This window comes from Streptopelia decaocto (assembly GCF_964273445.1).
Source record: "Streptopelia decaocto genome assembly, chromosome: 4".
Classification (NCBI taxonomy): Eukaryota; Metazoa; Chordata; class Aves; order Columbiformes; family Columbidae; genus Streptopelia; species Streptopelia decaocto.
Window position 1 is genome coordinate 46854545 of NC_138658.1, and position 17379 is coordinate 46871923.

General features: G+C 37.9%; 1 protein-coding gene across 1 annotated transcript in view; it reads left to right on the plus strand.

Annotated features, from left to right (window-relative positions):
- The first annotated feature begins 625 nt into the window (after positions 1-625).
- Positions 626-17379, plus strand: part of MTMR7 (myotubularin related protein 7) — a 47118-nt gene continuing 30364 nt past the window's right edge. Inside the window, exon 1 of the mRNA XM_082051004.1 lies at positions 626-668. Within this exon, the coding sequence (XP_081907130.1) occupies positions 645-668 (24 nt within the window). The 5' untranslated portion in view covers positions 626-644. The remainder of the gene's footprint in view (positions 669-17379) is intronic.

A 17379-nucleotide genomic window follows, 5' to 3' on the forward strand; every position in this document is an offset into this window, starting at 1 on the left:
AAAATCGTGAATTATACAAGAAAAAGGCACGCGGAGCTTGAGACAGGTAAACAAAATTCAGTGCTTCAGTTTCAGTAAGTGCAGCTTTTGTTTTTGAGATATAGCACCCACTGGGCGAGAGAACACAATATTAAAAATAGGGGGAGGCTATCTTAGACAGAGCTCCCTTTTACGTTTCTGATCATGTCTTTCCTGAAAGAAAGGACATAGCTATGTAATTTTAGAGAAGACAGCAAACCGCTCAAGAGCCACCTCCAGGCTGTGCCTGTCGCTGCCCGGGGATGCGAGCCGGGGCCGGGAACCAGGCTCCCCGCGGGCTGCGGCCGGGGCCGGGGCGGGCAGCCGCGGAGCATCCCCGCCGGCGGGCAGCATGGCAGCTGCCGGGGAGGTGGAGCCAGCCGCTGACCTGCCAGCTTCGGAACACGGGCACATTATCTGCGTTGAATAAATCTTCCTTTTTTCCTCCTTACCTGCGCCAGAGAACACGAGGCAAAAAAATAAAACAAAAATATATTAATTTTTAAATCTATATTTTTTTAAAAGCAGGGCCGGCAGGAGAAAACGGGAGAGAGAGGCCAGGTGCGTACGGCTGTCTCTCTGCCGGCTGCGGAGGTGCATGAGGAGCTGGGCTGGGCGCCGCCGCCATGGAGCACATCCGGATGCCCAAGGTGGGTCCCGGCGGGCGGCGGGGCCGGGCCGAGGGGGCGGGAGAGGCCGCCCGGGGCCTCCGGGCGCGGAGCATCACCGACACCGCTCCTGCCGGGGCTGCCGCGGCTGAAAGGAGGCTTTAGCCACAGCCCTGCGGGCCCGGGGCTGTGCACAGCCATCCTGGGCGCGCCGTGGGGCTGCTGCGGGCTTGGTTTTTTAACCAGTTTGCAATGAAATCCGCCCAAATACACCGGGAGGTGAACGCGTTGTTTTGCGATGTGGGCTGAGCGTTTGTCGGGCATTTTAATTGCCTTTTACTCTGTCCTTCCAGATAATGCAGACACTGTCCATGACTTGTAGGTATCCAAGATGAGAGGTCTGTTATCTGCTTTACAGATGCCTTTAGTTTACACCAGTATTTTAGACCTGGTGATGGATTTGTTTAGTGTTTGTATACTGACATTTGGTCAGTGTAATCATTCTTATTATAAAGCTTTCAAAGCATGAGGCCTGTGTTTAAATACAAAATTGTCATCTTTTTTCTAAAAAAGAAGGTACAGTTTTGACATACAAAAAATTTAGATTAACAATAATCATAAAAAAAATGAACCAGAGCAATATGTTAATTTGAAGTGGGGGTGGGATATGTTCTCATATTATTTATTTATTTATTTATTTATTTATTTATTTATTTATTTATTTATTTATTTTTGTGCCCAACCCCCTGCCATTAACATAACAACTTTTGCCCATTTGTTTATTATTATCTGGTATGATCACATAAATTTTAAATGAGGGTCTCCTTGCTTCATCTAAATTTTTGGGCCTACTAAGCTGGAAATATATTAAGAAGATAGACATTTAGAACAACTGCTTTTCCTCTTACTTCATGATATGTTATCTGACTTTGTGGGAAGGAAGAATATCAGAATAGTAAGAAAGTATCCTACTACAGGCTGGAAATGATTAGTGAAAGTTGTTCGAATGTATGTTTCTGACCATTAGATGAAGAACGCTGAAAAGCATGAATGAGGAAAATAGTAAAAACAAACTAAAAAGGTAGAAAAAATCCTAAAAATAAATGGTTATATTTGCTGTGAATGGAAGGCCCAGGCAAGTCCCAGTTTCTGGCAGATGTAAGAGTTGGTCCGAATGGACCGTGACAGCAGTGCATACTTATCTGTTAGCTTTTCTATAAGCAAGTCCTTAAAATGTTACTATGCATATGTAAGACCCATGTCTGTCCCTGACAGCTGTGAGAAGGCACCGTACTGATGACTCAAGACACTGAAATTCTTACTCAGTGCAAGGTGATTCTGCAGTCTTGGTTCCTAGCATTCCCTTGCATTATAGCTGTGCTGAAAATTATCTGTCTAATGTTATAAAGCAGTTTAAAAGGCATGATTTAAAGGTACAAGTGATTAAAAAATCCTTTACCATTTCTTACATAAATGTAGAAAATCCAGGATATTCAACATGAGTAGGTGTTGAAATATTTCATCTCTACATTACTCCTACAATTACCTGGCAGAATTTGTATCTTTGATTTGTTTGTTCAAAAAACCTCAGCAAAATCAGCCTCCAGAGCAGTGTTGGGGTTTTTTTGTTTGTTTTGGTTTTTTTACTGTTGTTTTGGTTGGGTTGATTGTTTATTTTTTATAATTTGCAATTTAATGTTAAATGATTACCAATGCCAGTAATATAAAAACAGGTAAGGAAAAGCTATGTGAATATGGGGATATTATCACTGTATCATGTGGTAGTCTCTGGTATCATATTTCCTGACTCTATGCAATTTTGTCCTGAGAGAAATTTGACAAGCAACTGCCCTACTCTTTAAAGGTATTAATCTTGAAATAACGACACTTTCCTTGATTTGCAAACCCAGCCAAATGGAAAATCAAGATAAATCACATACTTAGAGAATTAATAAATTTAATAATATCTGAAACCAAAATTCCTGCCTCATGTAAAAGCTTTTCCTTCAAAAGGCAGTAAAAAAGATAGGTTTATATCACATGATGTCCATTAAGACTTGGCAATTGCTTTTTATTTTAATTGAAATATAGTTGTAGTGAGTGATGGTTTGTAAATATTAAAATAGAATGGATATAATTGTCATAACAAAGCAGAAAGAAATTCTATACCAATTGGGCCAGTAGTTCATTTAGGTCACTATGCTGTGTCTGAGTGGCAGAAAGAGAGCAGGTAAATCTGGCCATATTCTGCACCCTCTCAGCATCCACAGTTGTATTAGTGTCCAGCCCTTCCTAGCTTGATTAATATCTGTTTATGGACCTCTCTGTGTGAGTTTACCAGAACTTCTTCTAAAGATGCTGACACCGATCTGCCTCCGTGGCCTGCGTGGAAGCATGTTCTGAAAGATCATGGCTGTACAAAGTAATTATTTCTTCTATCTGTTAAAAAGTTCTTAGTAGTTTCATTCAATATTCCTTGCTTCTAGCTTTGCAGATTTGGTGAATAACAGTTCTGTGTTCACCTTAACCATGCCTGAGTGTAAATCTTCATCACAACCCACCAGATTCTGATAATTTCAGACCGATGTCAACAATGACCCTGAGACCTCTTCCCTGCATGGTAACTGTCAGTTCTAAGTCCATGGTTGTGTAGATACGGTTTATGTTTGTTTTCCTACAGGTACACTACTTTAGGTCTGTGCTGAAGCTCTTCTGTGTCTCTTTTGCCCACACACTCTGTTTTGCAAGGCTCTTCTGCAGTTTTTGTGCCACAGATAAGGCATTTGGATAAGACAGTTTATGATCATCCACAGACTTGAAGATTTCACTGTTTAATCTTTTCTTCAGATCACTGAGAAAGCTGAATAAAAGCAGTCCCAGCACCAGACTTTGTAGGACTTCACTGTTGACCCTTCTCCATTCTGAAAAGAGACCTTAAGCACTAGTTTTTGCTTCCCATCCTTTAACTACTTTTGTCTGTAAATCTATATTTCCTCCAGTATTGTGGCAACTTAATTTCTCTAAAAGCCTTCAATCGTCAAAAGTTTTTTTGGAACTCTAAATAGACTGTGTCCTCTGGGTCACCTTCATGGCAGCATCACAGGATTTGCAGGATTTCCTTCTGCAAAATCTATTCTGGTTCTCTCCCAACAGACCGTGTGCATCCACCTGCCCAACAATCATGTTCTTTCACATGTTGTGGACGTAACTATGTAATTTTGCTAATGATATGTTGTCTAGTCTTTCGCCAAAAGACATGATACCTGAAGAATTTAGCAAGTAAAAGTAGCAAGTCAATAGCAGAAATAGAAACCAGGTCTCCTGACAGTTGTCTGTTAGACAAAATCGCTTTTCTTCATTATTTCTGAAATGTTATTCGCTAGACCTCCTGGACCTTCCCCGGTCCTTCTGGATGGCCAGGTCCCTAACACACTATTTTACGTACTGAATGCTACTGTTGTATCATTAGACTATCGGCAGAACACAGACTGCATGCATGATGTGTGTTTATACATACATACATATGCAGTAATGATCTTTTCACAAAGCAAATGTCACCCTGTGTGTGAAGGCTGTAATTTGAGTACATGTAGGGGTTGCTAAGAGTCACATATTGCTAAATATAATTATTCATAACTCAAATAATCTTTTAGAAATTAATAATTACTAAAACCACTGCCTGCCATGAGTGTGGATTGAGCAGCAAGATGGTTTAGGATAGCTGCCAAAGCCCAAAATGTGACAAACTGCTCATAACAGTAATAAAAAATGAGTAAGCAATACTTCTGTACAGACTAGAGGCACATCTTGCTAATGTGTGCAGAGATACATCTGTCCATGGACAGGCTGACAGATAAAGAGCTCTGAAGATATATTTACTTCATAGGGGGACTTCATGCACTGTTGCTAATTAGTTACTTCATTTTATTTAGCCTGGTTCTGTATCATTTGTCTCTGTATATTGGCAGCAGGACTACTGAATAGCCTTCTTATAATACAGAATATATCAGATTTATCCCTGGTGTAACAGCTGTCTTCAGTGGAGCTAGTCCAGAAATTCATTTGGCTCGGTATCTCTTGTTAACACAATACTTGGGATGACTTGTGTTGCTTCAGTGCTTTCTTTTTTGTGATATTATGGTAAGGTATTTCCTTTCAATTATCCCTTTCTCAGGGAGAATTTAAGATATGCTGCCATTTCTCATGGTAGTTACAACCCTTTTTACCAGATGTATTACTTGCCAAAACAGATTTCCAGCATGGGCAAATGAGTGTTGTTTCCTTTTCTATTTTCCTTTCCATAGTTCTTTCTTTTCATTCAAAAAGCTTTATAATACAAGTCAGTTTTCCCAACGTCTCCATCAGGAAAACCATATCATTTATATCCACTTTATATACAACACATGGCAAAAATGGCAAAAAATTAGTCCATGTGCTCATCTAGGTCAATGGCAAAATTAAACACATCAAGCTTAATCTTTACTTTCCAACTACATCTGTCGTGTTGCTTTATCTCCACCTATTTTAAGCCAAGCTGACATTTCTACCATTGCTCTCTGAGTGCCTGCTGTTGAGAAAGGAGGTGATATTATAGTTAAGTTCTCCATACTCAGGCTACCGTTCTTTTTGGAAAAGTTGAGTTTCACTTCAGTGATGTAGGAAGGTGGTAGCAGTTCTGAGGCAATATCAGGAACCAGCTGGGGCTGTGGGCTGTTTTTTCCCCTCCAACCCAGGGAATGGAGTGCCACAGGCACTTTACTGTAGAGGTCCAAGCTCTTGGCTAAACTTTTATTTAGTTTGCTGCTTAGGAAAGGCAGAGGAGGTGAGGATAGCATTCCCTTGCTTTTTCTGGTGTTTTTGATGATCAGCTTACAGTAGACACTTTACTGCAAAGTCTTCTGGTTTTCTTTTCTTTTTTTTTTTTTTTTTTCCTTCTGGTTTTTATCTATTGTGTAAAGGTGGATAGGACTCACTTTTCTGCTCTTTCTTCTAAGTATACAACTTAGCGCAGCACACCTTATGGTTCAGCTGATGCCTTTTGATTCAATAACTGTTTTCTAATTTTACATCATGGTTAGGAAATGTTAAACTATTCTGGGGCTAGACACGTTTAATGACTTCAAACATGTCATTCTAATTGACTGTTTATACTGAAAGTGATACATTAAAACATCTGCACTAATTCTGGACGCTTTTAACTCTGATTTTGTGCATTATATACCTTTTTGTGTTAATAAATCTTTGCTATGTAGAATGCAATTTAGTTTTATTTGGTTCCATTTATTCCGTGTTTGTGCTGTGGAAGTTTGGGCACAAATGATAAAGTTAACAGAAATGACCTTTGTAAAATACTATGCTGAAAGCATTCTGTGGTTTGGCATTCGAGACTGGAGGTGGACAAAATTAAAATAGGAATTTCAGAGGATAGCTACATGATGTGGGATTTTATTTAAAATCTCAGGTTGGAATTTGCTCTTAAAATGTTTGTTTTGAATTAGACTCATCAAGGGACTTGCTTATTAGTGTCAGTTTAGATTTAAACGAAGCCTTGTAACAGCCATTATTCTCAAAAAGTTTAGTCAGAAAATGATTATTGTGCATTCGTGCTACCAGTTCAATTAAATTCTATCTCAGGGGTGCGGGTTTTTTTCTAACCCACCTCACAGAATTGTGGACTTTTATACTTTAGCTACATTTGACTGGTTGTGAGAATCACAGCCTGATTACAGTAAGGACCTCAAACTTCATACAAATGATATTTACAGTTTACCTCACTCGTCGATCATATTTTCATAGCTAACCTCACTTGCCTACAATCCAGCTGGGGACTGGCCATCTCAGCCTCAGTTCTCTCATAATCTCTTTCATTTAGGTCACTTGATACATCTTTTTGGAACTGGAAGAGATCCAGAGCTGTCTTTGATCTGGGTGGGTTTCAAGATAGTTTAATTATCAGTGAAATTAAACTAACTCCTGCTAAAAAGAAATATTGCAGTGTAATTTCAGTGGATGACTTAGTCAGAATTGCTCTTTGGGTCTTGCGTTTCCTCCTCCCCCACATCAGGGGTTTAGTCTGGCTCATTCCTATGGTATATATGTGAATACCAGACTTTGTCTTGTTATATTGGAAGATTTTGTCTGCTTCCCTGAGCAGTATTTTCTTTTTCTTGTTCACTGATTTGGATGTTGTATTTCTTTCTCCTAGGCTTGTCAGGTTGTAGTGGAGTGTTGGACTTCACCTTCTTTCTATTCTTCAGCTTTTATCACTTGATTTTTCCTTACCAGGAACTTTTCAATTAAATGATTTTGAATAGACACACTCTTATTTACCAGACCAAAACGAGTCAGAGAAGGCTATTGTTGTCACTGAAATCCTGTGAAAGCATCAACAGAGTTGTAATGAGTTTTTGGCTGCTTTACTGGCCATCTACCCAGGAGATTACTGGGCATCTGAAAACAGTTATTTTTTCAAGTCAGCGGTGAAATTGGAGACTTTGGGATTTCCGAGCTCCACAGTCCTAGGTCCGTTCTGCAATCTGGAGATGTAACCAGAGCTAACTCTTGCTGTCTGGGTCCACAGTCAATGTTCTGCAGCTCTCACAACCCACACCAAGCCAGAACATCTCGAAGTTCTGGGAGACTTGCATTTGGTTGTGGATTTAAAAACTTCGGTTCACTCTGTGAAACCAGGAACCTGGAAACTCAAGTAATTCAGGATTGTTCACCGTTTGGACATTAATTTGGTCTCCATGTGGTAGAGCTGAAGCTTTTATTTTTTTCTCCACAAAACTCCTCTTTCTTGAACTTGGAGTTGGAAGTCCCACTTCTGAGCTTCAGGGTACCAGCTCTCCGGGAGGGCTGTCAAAGGGATGGTAGTCTATCAAAGTAGGGGTGAGCAGATTCTATTTCCAATTGTTAAATGTTCCACTGAAGTTTTAAAAAAAAAGTGTTGTTATTTTTAAGCAGTCAAAAAATCTTAGTCCAAAGTGGAAAACTTTGGAAGGCATAATTTTTCGTACTGAAACAGAAGACATTTTCATCAATAGTTACTTCATCTTTTTATTAGTTGCGCCTATATTTTACTTCTCTGGAATTTTAATGTGAGTAAATAAAATACTTCATTCATTGTGATTGCCCTGGAAATATCTCCAATACAGACAGAGTTTAGATTTAACATACCTGGTAGAACTTCATTTCGCACCAACACGGACATTCTGGAGAGCTAAGAAACTAAGCCAGAGGGATCCAAGGTACTGGCTATTTCTGTTTGGCACGCAGGCACTAGATGTTCATTGCTTAGAGCAAGGAATCAAACCAGCCTTGACAGATACAACACAGGAACACGCCACAGTCATGATGTCTTCTGTGCCATTCTCTTTCCCTAATTTCGTTACCTATGCAAAATTTATTTGCATTACAGGTGTGTTTGGCCCAACAGTGTTATTCTGATGAGGCAGTACAACCCTACATCCTGTTGCTGGAATTTCAAAATATCACAAAGTTATCACACTTTTCTCCCTTTTCTTTGAGCTGGGAGTAGATGGTACAGGTAAAACTACTACATAACCCACAAAAATCTTCTTTGGTTAAAGTAGGTTGCAATTTTTCAATTGACAACATACTGAAATACTGTCTGATGTGGTGTATGCCACTGTGGTTATTCAAGTAACTCGTTTGTTACAGAAGACTAGAACTAAAACTTTAGAGTTCAGTTTCAGCTGAAATTTCACTTTTCTGTTTATTTGGGTGAAGTCTGCATTGTTTTATTCTCCCATTTGTTTTTTCCTTTTGGGCATCACTACTTATGGGATGAGATTTTTACTGTTTAGCATTAGGTATATAGTTTAAGAAGAGCCTCCATGGACATAGTCAAAGGATTTTCCAGCATCTCATTACACTGGATTCACAGTCTCCATTCACCATTTGTTCTTCATGTTCATAAGCTTCTAACTTAGTTACCTAAATAAGGTACTGAAATTTAGATGGTATTAATATTTTCTTCATTTTATTATAATAATAAACTTCATTTGTTCACCACTCTTAGATATGTTTTCTCACTTCTGTAATGTGAATCGTATTTCTCATATTACTGTATTAGTATACATTCTCTTGAATGTATAGTGAAGAAACAGAAGATCGCTTTTGGTGTACTTCATCGATCTTTCTGTTCTTAATCTTTGGTAAACCCATTGGAAGTGTCATGTGAAAAAGGTAAAGCTGTTAAAACATGTCATGCATTCATCATCTCAAAACTACGTGCCTGTGTGGTAGTAAGAATCTGTAGGATAGCTGACCATGTACATAATAGCTAATTCAGTGTTTACTGCTTATATCTAATCTACAGTGAGCCCAGGAACAGACTGACCTTTGTGAGGTGAATGACTTACCAGGTGAGCACAGGAGCTGTTTTACTAGATCAGACCAGCAGTCCTTTTAATTTTGTAACCGAAATACCTGAATCAGAATACTGTGTAAATGGAAGTGAGGGAAATCATGATCCATCTGGGAAGATGCTTCCAAATGTATGTGCTTAAGCCTGAACACTGATGGAGCCAGTGGTCCTAATCCAAAGGTCTTTTGAGGCAATTAAATAATTCTTCTGGCTTGAAAAGACTCAGGATCTAACACTTTGTCTTTTATGTTTTTGGTTTTATTTTCACTTGGTTTTCTTTATTTTACATGCCTCTTAACTTTGGAGCCATTCTATTCTGGATGCTTTTTCATTTTGGAAACTTGATTTACACAGATATGCAAAGGAGCAGCCTGTATCAAATGGAGGAATGTAAATGTACATTTCTTTTCAGTGTCCCTTGGCTGCATGCAGATTTCTTTCTCCCTACTCCAGTTTACTGCTGTGAACAATATAATAATTTTCTGTATGTTTTTTCAGAACTAAATCTAAACTGTTCTGGTAAATGTAGTAATATTTACTGATATGAGGAAGCTCTCTTTTTTTCCTAAATTAAAGCTCTTTGATATGGCTTTTAATAGAACATACAGAAAATGTAGGAAATTCCTCGGTTGCTCTCTTTTCTAGATAATGACCTCTAGTATGATCTGAAAGAGGAAACATTATGGAAAAGCTTTGTGTTGCAATGTTGACACCATACTGCTATGCAATATACACTTGTAATATGTTAGTGTTCACTGCATCTATTACACAACTTCTACTCAGCTATAACTAATAATATGGTACTGACTTGCCACTTTTTATAGATCTTAGCAGACAGCAGGGTTTTTTTTAATCCAAATTGTTCAGTAATTAGTTCACTGTCTTACTAACATTACAAGTCATTCCTTATCATTTTTTTCAGCTCTTTTCCAGTATTCCAGTTTCACTTCGGTCCTTTTGTAAATTAGGCTCAATTAGAATTTTCTGGAGTATTTTCCCTTATCCTGCCAGGTTTTTACAATGCGTAGCTTAAGGTGTCCACTTAAATGTAATAATTTTTGTATTTTTGGCCTTTGTTGATTCTTTTGACATCTGCAGCCATCTGACTCCACCTTGCAGATGGATTGTGCATTATTTTACTGTACTTGGGAAATCTTTTCAGAGATGAAAATATAAAAAAGTTACAAGGATCAACTACAGTTTTCATGTTTCTCATGAAATAGAATAGAAACCACGTTAAATGGCAGCATCAACTGGCAATTTGGTTTTCCTCTATTCTTGTTCCAAGATTATGTAAAAAGATCACTTACTATATTTTGTTTCATGAATACAGCACTATAGTATCTTTGTGTGAAAACAAAAATATAATAGCATTTGGTCTTTCGCATGTTGCATTTTTTCACTCTCAGGAATTACACTAAACACAGGGATAGCTGGGGTCAACCAGGGTGAAGAAAGCTCAAATATTCCATTTGGCCTCAAACCATACCAGCTGTGCTCCTTTTTTCTCATTAGGCTCAGGCTTTTGGCTTGCAGAAGCTCTTCCCTTAGGTTTTGCATGCCTGCAGTGCTGAAGCCGGTCAGAGCCCTGTCACTCCTTCCCAGGATTCAGTTTCTTTTTGGCTTTACTCGCATGTGTAACATCACAAGGTGAGTAGGGAAGGTGGCTGAAATTCCTGGATGATATAGGAGCCCAGGGGAAGATGGAGACCTGGACAGACCAGAAGAAGCCTTTCTAGGACTACATGTGTGCCAGTAACCCAATGGGCCCTCCCTGTTCCTTGGCTTTGGGTCACAGCCTGTTGTGAAAGTAGAATTCTTGAAGAATCATAGAAACTCCTTTGTGCAGTCAAATGTCAAAGTACTTGATCAGCTTTTATCTGGCACTTGCTCTAACAGGCTTTTGTTGTACAGCAATGCATTTTAACTGTCTGAACAACAGAGAAGCTCCTGAGGATGTGACCTGAGCTCAGACGTTCCTTGCTTACCTTTAATTAGAAGCTTAGTCCTGGCTGGGAGGGTTTTATGGCCTTTTCTTTCTTCTTCTTTTTTTTTTTTTTTCTTTTTTTTTGGTATGCATATGGTAAGGAATTAGAGAAATTTGTAACTGTTCCTCTTAAAGGAGCTGGGAGCACTTGCTGATAGAGGGGAGCAGAGCTATTTTGTTCTTGGCTTCCGGATAGGATTTTTGCCTTGTGTTCTCCTTCCGGATGCACAGTGATTATTGTAATGTGCAGCTTGGCAGTTACCATGGCAGAACTGGCAGTTAAAGTCGCTTTTACTTCAGGTTTAGCTAATAGATGGGAAGCAAGCCTGAAGACCAAAGACCAGTGTAGTGAGAATAAAACACTCTGAGATGGTTTTTAATACTTGGGTTTTTTTTGAAAATCCCACAGTAGAGACCATTTTGTGTCAAATAACATCTCTCTATTGTAGGTGAGTGGTGTTGTGTCAGGAGGCAAAGAGATGTGGAGAGGCTTGGGACTGAGGCTCCAAGGCTGCTGCACAGCTTTGCTTTTCTCTTGTTTCCTTACTCGATTCTGAGTTCACAGTCTAATCTGATATTGTATCTGAAGGAGCTTTCCCATGTGCAGTTATAAAGAGCATGAAAAAGTAGCAGTAAATTCTGCATTATTTATGGTGCTGCCAGGGGTTTGGAGTTACTGATACATCTTAAAGAAGTGAGAATGAAGGTAGCATATTCAAGAAGCATTTAAAAGTAGTCCATGTAGTTAGAGCTTATTCAAGAAGTGATCTATACTAAGAGTGAAAACAAATCAGAGTACATGGATATTTTTAGGAATAACGTTTTGGCACACCAACTTTTCTGAAGACTTTCAGGGTCCTATCTTTACCAATTTTTCTTTGGTGGGAGTCCCATTGAAACTGGTGGGAGTTGTGCCTGAATAAACCTTTAGCCCATTTTTTTCCCTAATATGACATCTTTTTCTTGAATGACCTCTTGGCAACCTTGTTCGTAAGTCATTTGTCATGTCTGTTCTCTGAGTAAAAAGTGCCTTCCATCTGTTCTTAATCTGCATTCCCTTTAACTTCTATTTTTGCCTTCTCTTTTCTGTCATCTGTGTTGCATTGAAAATAGATTTTCTGGCCAACTTTATTTATCTCCATCTAAGGGGTTGGAATTATTGAAATAAATCTCCTGGCAGTCTTTTCTTTAAGCCTAGACAACCACAGTCATCAGAAAAAAATAAATGATGGAGGCAACAGCTTCAAATAGATTATTGAAGTTTTTTCTTAGATGCCACTCTCCAGACTGGCTTGGCTAATGGTTTCTTTTTCACTCCTGAAGTCTTCTAGCTCTCAGTTTTACAGGTTGGTTTTGCTCTTTTTTTTTCTTTACCTGGCATTTTCTGATCTGGTCTCTCCCACCAGCTGTTCATTTTAGGCAAAGCATATGTGTGTGGTGTATATGTTTTTTCCTTATGTGTGTCAGTACATACCTAATTTTTTAGGTTCTCAAATAAAGTCTACAGTAGTTTTGATGAAAAAATTGAGCACTTTTTGGAGAAAAACTAGGATTCAAATTACTACAGTGACTTTTTATGATATTTAATTTCATTTTTATCAGCAGGCTGTTGCTTTTGAGATAGAAAAACTCAGCTTCTTCCAAAACACTATTGCAATGTGTGTTCCTCTCTTGTAGAAATAAACATATTCCCATTCCCTCTAGGCCATTTAAAGACACCATTTGACTTGGCTTTCTTTTCCTGATTGAGAGGGTGGAGAAGAAGAAGGAAGGCTCCTTCTTTGAATCCTTTGGTCAGCAGAATGAAATCTAAGACTGATTTTACTTTTCTTTTTTTTTTTTTTTTTATTTTTATTTTTTAATTATTATTTTTTATTTTCTCTTTTTCCTGTCCATGGGTGAAATATACTGTTTTTTTCCGGAAAGTTTGAGTATCTGGAAACTAAGCAGAAGAAACACAGATGAAGCTCAGATGAAAACCACATAAATCTGTGTAGGTGGTTGTGCAGAGAGTTTTTAGAACAAGCTTGTGAGAGTTTAGAGATCCTTATTGCTTCTGAAGGCGCTTCATGCCACTTACTATAAATCAGAACTGTGGATTTGAATCCAAGTAGAGTTTAGATGTAAGCAGTTCCCTTTCCCTTTGGAAATTACACTAGATATGAGAAGGTCGTTCATGAGGCAAGTTGTTAGTAAACCTGCTTTATTTTTCTCATAGTAAAATCACAGATCGACATATATCACATGAGAATTAGGCAAGGTTGATTAATCAATCATGCTAATTTCATTGAGCCAAATTTTGAGGTTCTCTTTATTTTTAATTGACTCCTACTGTACTTTTTAAGGCCAGTAAAAATAACGGCTTGCTAAAAATTCTGTCTGTTATATCATCTCACAAGCAGTACTTTTCCTTTGTTGAGTATGGTAGGAGAGCTCATTTTGAGTTGTACTTATCCACACTGAAAAACTGAGAAACTCTTGCTAGAACGCAGAAAACATATGATATTTTGGATGTTGTGCTGTGTCACGAAAAATTCTGTCACTATGAAAAATTCAATATTCTCAAATAAATAGAAATTGCCAAGAGCTCTGCTTAACCAGAAACAGACAATTGGACCCAATATATCTGTGTTTCTGTACAAATATTGAAAGCCTGGGAAAAAAAAAGTAATAGACACATTAAAATGTAATAGACACATAAAAACTTAGTGGAAGAAAACTAATAAACGTGACAAGCTAATATCAGTGACAAATTACATGGGAAAGATCGAGAAAGTAATGCCTATCAAAGAGCAGATTTTTTGCCTTGAAGAAAATTTTGAGTTGAATCTCACAGATTAACTACATAACAAAAACAAAGAGTACCTACATATTGAAATTACAAGACTAAATATGAAAAGTAGGACTGTAGCGCCACAGGACTGCAGTACAGTATTAGGACTGTAGTACTAACTGTCCTACCTAAATGGTGACATTGCCTGTGACAACCTAGACAAGATCAAACAGGCATGAAGGCAGAAAATGCAATAACAATGGGAAACAACTGAGATTATGTAAATGGGCTGGGGGGTGATTCTGAGTAAAATTTTAGTTTTTGCAAATGATTGCTTATACAAAGGCTATTTGTTCTTCTTGGAAAAAAAAAAGTAATTCTAAGTAATTCTAAATAGCTCTAGGACCCAGTCGTAAGCAGCGACAGAAAAACCTGGTTCAAAATAAAGCTAAAACCTCTGTGTGACAGCAGCTAACATACTTAGATGGAGTATTCTTGAAATCGCAAAAAAAAGGGGGAAAAAAGTCTCCCATGGCAATGTTTAACTTCAAAGAGGAAACTACATAAAAACGTGAAAACTGTTTAAAAAGAAAGAGAACCAAATGTTAAAATGTTTATAAGAGTCATGAAGATTGTTTAAATATGGGAGCTCACTGCAATTTGACTTCCAGAAAAAAGACTTTAAAGGACAAATAAAATTTTGCATAGCTGAACAGCAGGATGAAGGAGTAAGAGGATGTCTCTTATTAAAATAACTGCTTTTATTAGAAGTAAGAGGGCTTTCTTCAAGTTGAAGTTGTGCCTAAATGAAGAAAATAAAGCATGAGCAAATGAAATGTGTAAACAAAATAAGGCAGGCCAAAAGAGACTTTGAAGAAAAGCTTGGCAAAAACTGATAGTAAAGCCATTTCCAGGCTGTCTTTAGTAGGTAAAATCCTGACAGAAAATCTACAGGGCTAGTAAATGATCAAAGTAGGGAAAGTATTTAGGAGCTTACCCATTCTGGTGTATTTCTCTGTCAAGAACGTATCAGAAGATTTGTCACCAATAAAAGCGTTACTAGAAGAGATTTTAGAAGAAACTGGCAACAATAAACTGTAAAATTTTACCAGGACCAGATGGTATCCATGCAGGTTAAAAGAACTAGAGTACAAAACTCTCAAGTCACTAACAATGGTGTAATACTTAAAAGTTTCCTGGTCTGAAAAAAATGGAGGTGATAAATATGACACCTAATCTGACAAAATTAATAGGAGCTGCAAATACTCCCTATGCCTCCTTCTGAATCACTAGATTTATGAGTAAGTATGATAAAACTAGGAAGAACCAGCATAGCTTTCATAGAGGAATGCAGAATCTTTAAAAAATTATTCGAAAAATAACTGAACAAGGGGATGAGGTAGGTCCATTCAATAGAAGCTAGTCAGTTTTCCAAAACTTATTTAAGCATGTCCTTCATCAAAGGCTCTTAAAGAAATTGAAGTATCATAGGATAAGAGATACAGGCCTCTGAGTAACAACAAGTTAAAAATTAAGAAGCAAATAGTAAGACTATATTGTCCATTTTTGCACTGGCAGGAATTCATCACTAGAGATCCAACAGCTCTTCCAGAGCCTGTGGTGTTCAATTTAAAAATGTTTTGAAAGATAGAGGGAGGGGAGGAGAGGCCAGAGGTAGCGAAGTTCACTGATATATTATTCAGGTAAGGAAAGTGATAGATTGCTGTAGGTGTTTGCAGCAATGTCTCATGATACTGATGGACTAAATTAATCACTGATAAATGTAAAATAATACACATGGATATGTTTTATGTATGCAGACATGACTTTGAGTCAAAATTGGTATTTCTTGAAAAACAAACAAACAAACAAAAAACCAACCAATCAACCAAAACCAAAAAAAACCCACTGTATCCAGCAGAGGACAAAAATGCAAGCAATGTTTGAAGAATTTAAAAAATCTAATAGAGAACAAAACAGCAAACATCATTGTTCTACTACACAAACCTGTTGTACACCCGAATCTTGAATTCTGTTTGCACTTTTGTCCTCTTCTCAAGAAGTAGACCTCTTATAGGCCCACCAGAAATGTGGAAGAGCTTGTCTGGAATAGCTTCCATAAAGGTCACAACTACATAAGTTTGGACTCTCCAGCCTGGAAATGATAGGACGGAGGGAAGGATCTGTAACAGCATGTGTGGCACAAAGTAAATGAGGAACAATATTCCCTGTTTACAAAATTGTTCACCAAATGCGTGGTGCACCTGCCAGTGGTGACGGTTTCAAAGCAAGCAAGGGGATGTCTACTTTGCTGGTGTTTCCTGGTCTAAACTACCTCAGCTTGTAGGGTGTCATCTGGGGGCGATGATTGCCTTGTGCACCACCAGAGCCTGTCCAGCAGAGTCCTCGTTGGCTGGACTGCAGTGTAGGTACCTTGTTTGTCCAGACAAATCTCACCTCTTATTGTTGTTATTTGTGGGTTCTTTTTAGAGTTCAGGACTGCCTACATCTTTGTTTTATATCATTCCTGCTCTTTTCTATCTTCTCTTTTGCTTACTACTGATTGCTCACTGGGTTAGTGCCGTGTTTCTTCCATTCCTTCCCACCCCAATACATGACCTCTGAAGTAGATAGTCCTGGGAAAAGACTTTATTCATGCTTTCTAGCTCTTTTATTTTTGTTTAAAGCCAATTATATCTGGCCTTGAGGGAGAAGACTTGGTTTCACTAATTGGTTGCTTTTAAGCATTTTGCTACCAAACTGGCCTATTTTGATTTTAAGGATTTCTTTACTCCTATTTTTAAAATAGTGCAATCTGTTTGGAATACACATTGTAAACATGTAATTCTTAGATGCTGGCATCATTCTTGTTCTGGTGTGATTTCAGTGGAACTATTTCTGGAAAATTTTGAGAGTACATGGTTACATCTCTGAGCATTTTTGGAAGTTTCTGTCAATGTAATCTGGAATCTCTTCATTATTAAAAATCAAGTTGATTTTGCCGATCCTCTTACTCTTTTCTATTTGTATTTGTTGTACCCAATTCTGATTTTCAGGAAATTGGTGCAAAATTCCATTTATTTCAATGCAAAAGTGATAAAGTCTTCTTAAACTTTGTTCTTCCCCCAACACGCCTTCCATTTCCTCAGAGCAACATTTAAGTCAGCTTCTGTACTTCAAACACAAGACTAACTCCTTTTGATTTTAATGGAGACATATCTCTTCAACAGTTATCAGCTTCAACTCCTGGAAATAACTAGGTGTATGAAAGAAATTGTAAGTCTTACGTGTAGGGTTGAAGAGAGAAGGTACAGAAGATCAGCCAGTGTGGTGAAGATTATTTGTAGCAGTGGGCAGTCTGCATAGATCTGTGCTTCTTGCATGAAAAGCGTATGTTCTGGTGTAATTTCAACATTATAAAACCAGAAGAGACCTTTTGGATAATTTACTACAAGTTATATGATATTTGCGATCATCATTCCTTGGTTTAACTTTGAAATAGGTAGGGTTTTTTTTGAAAAATGTCTAATTTTTGTTTTAAAATTTTTGCAGTGGGAAACCAACTAAATCCATGGTAACAAACTGTTGACAGTTTTAGGCA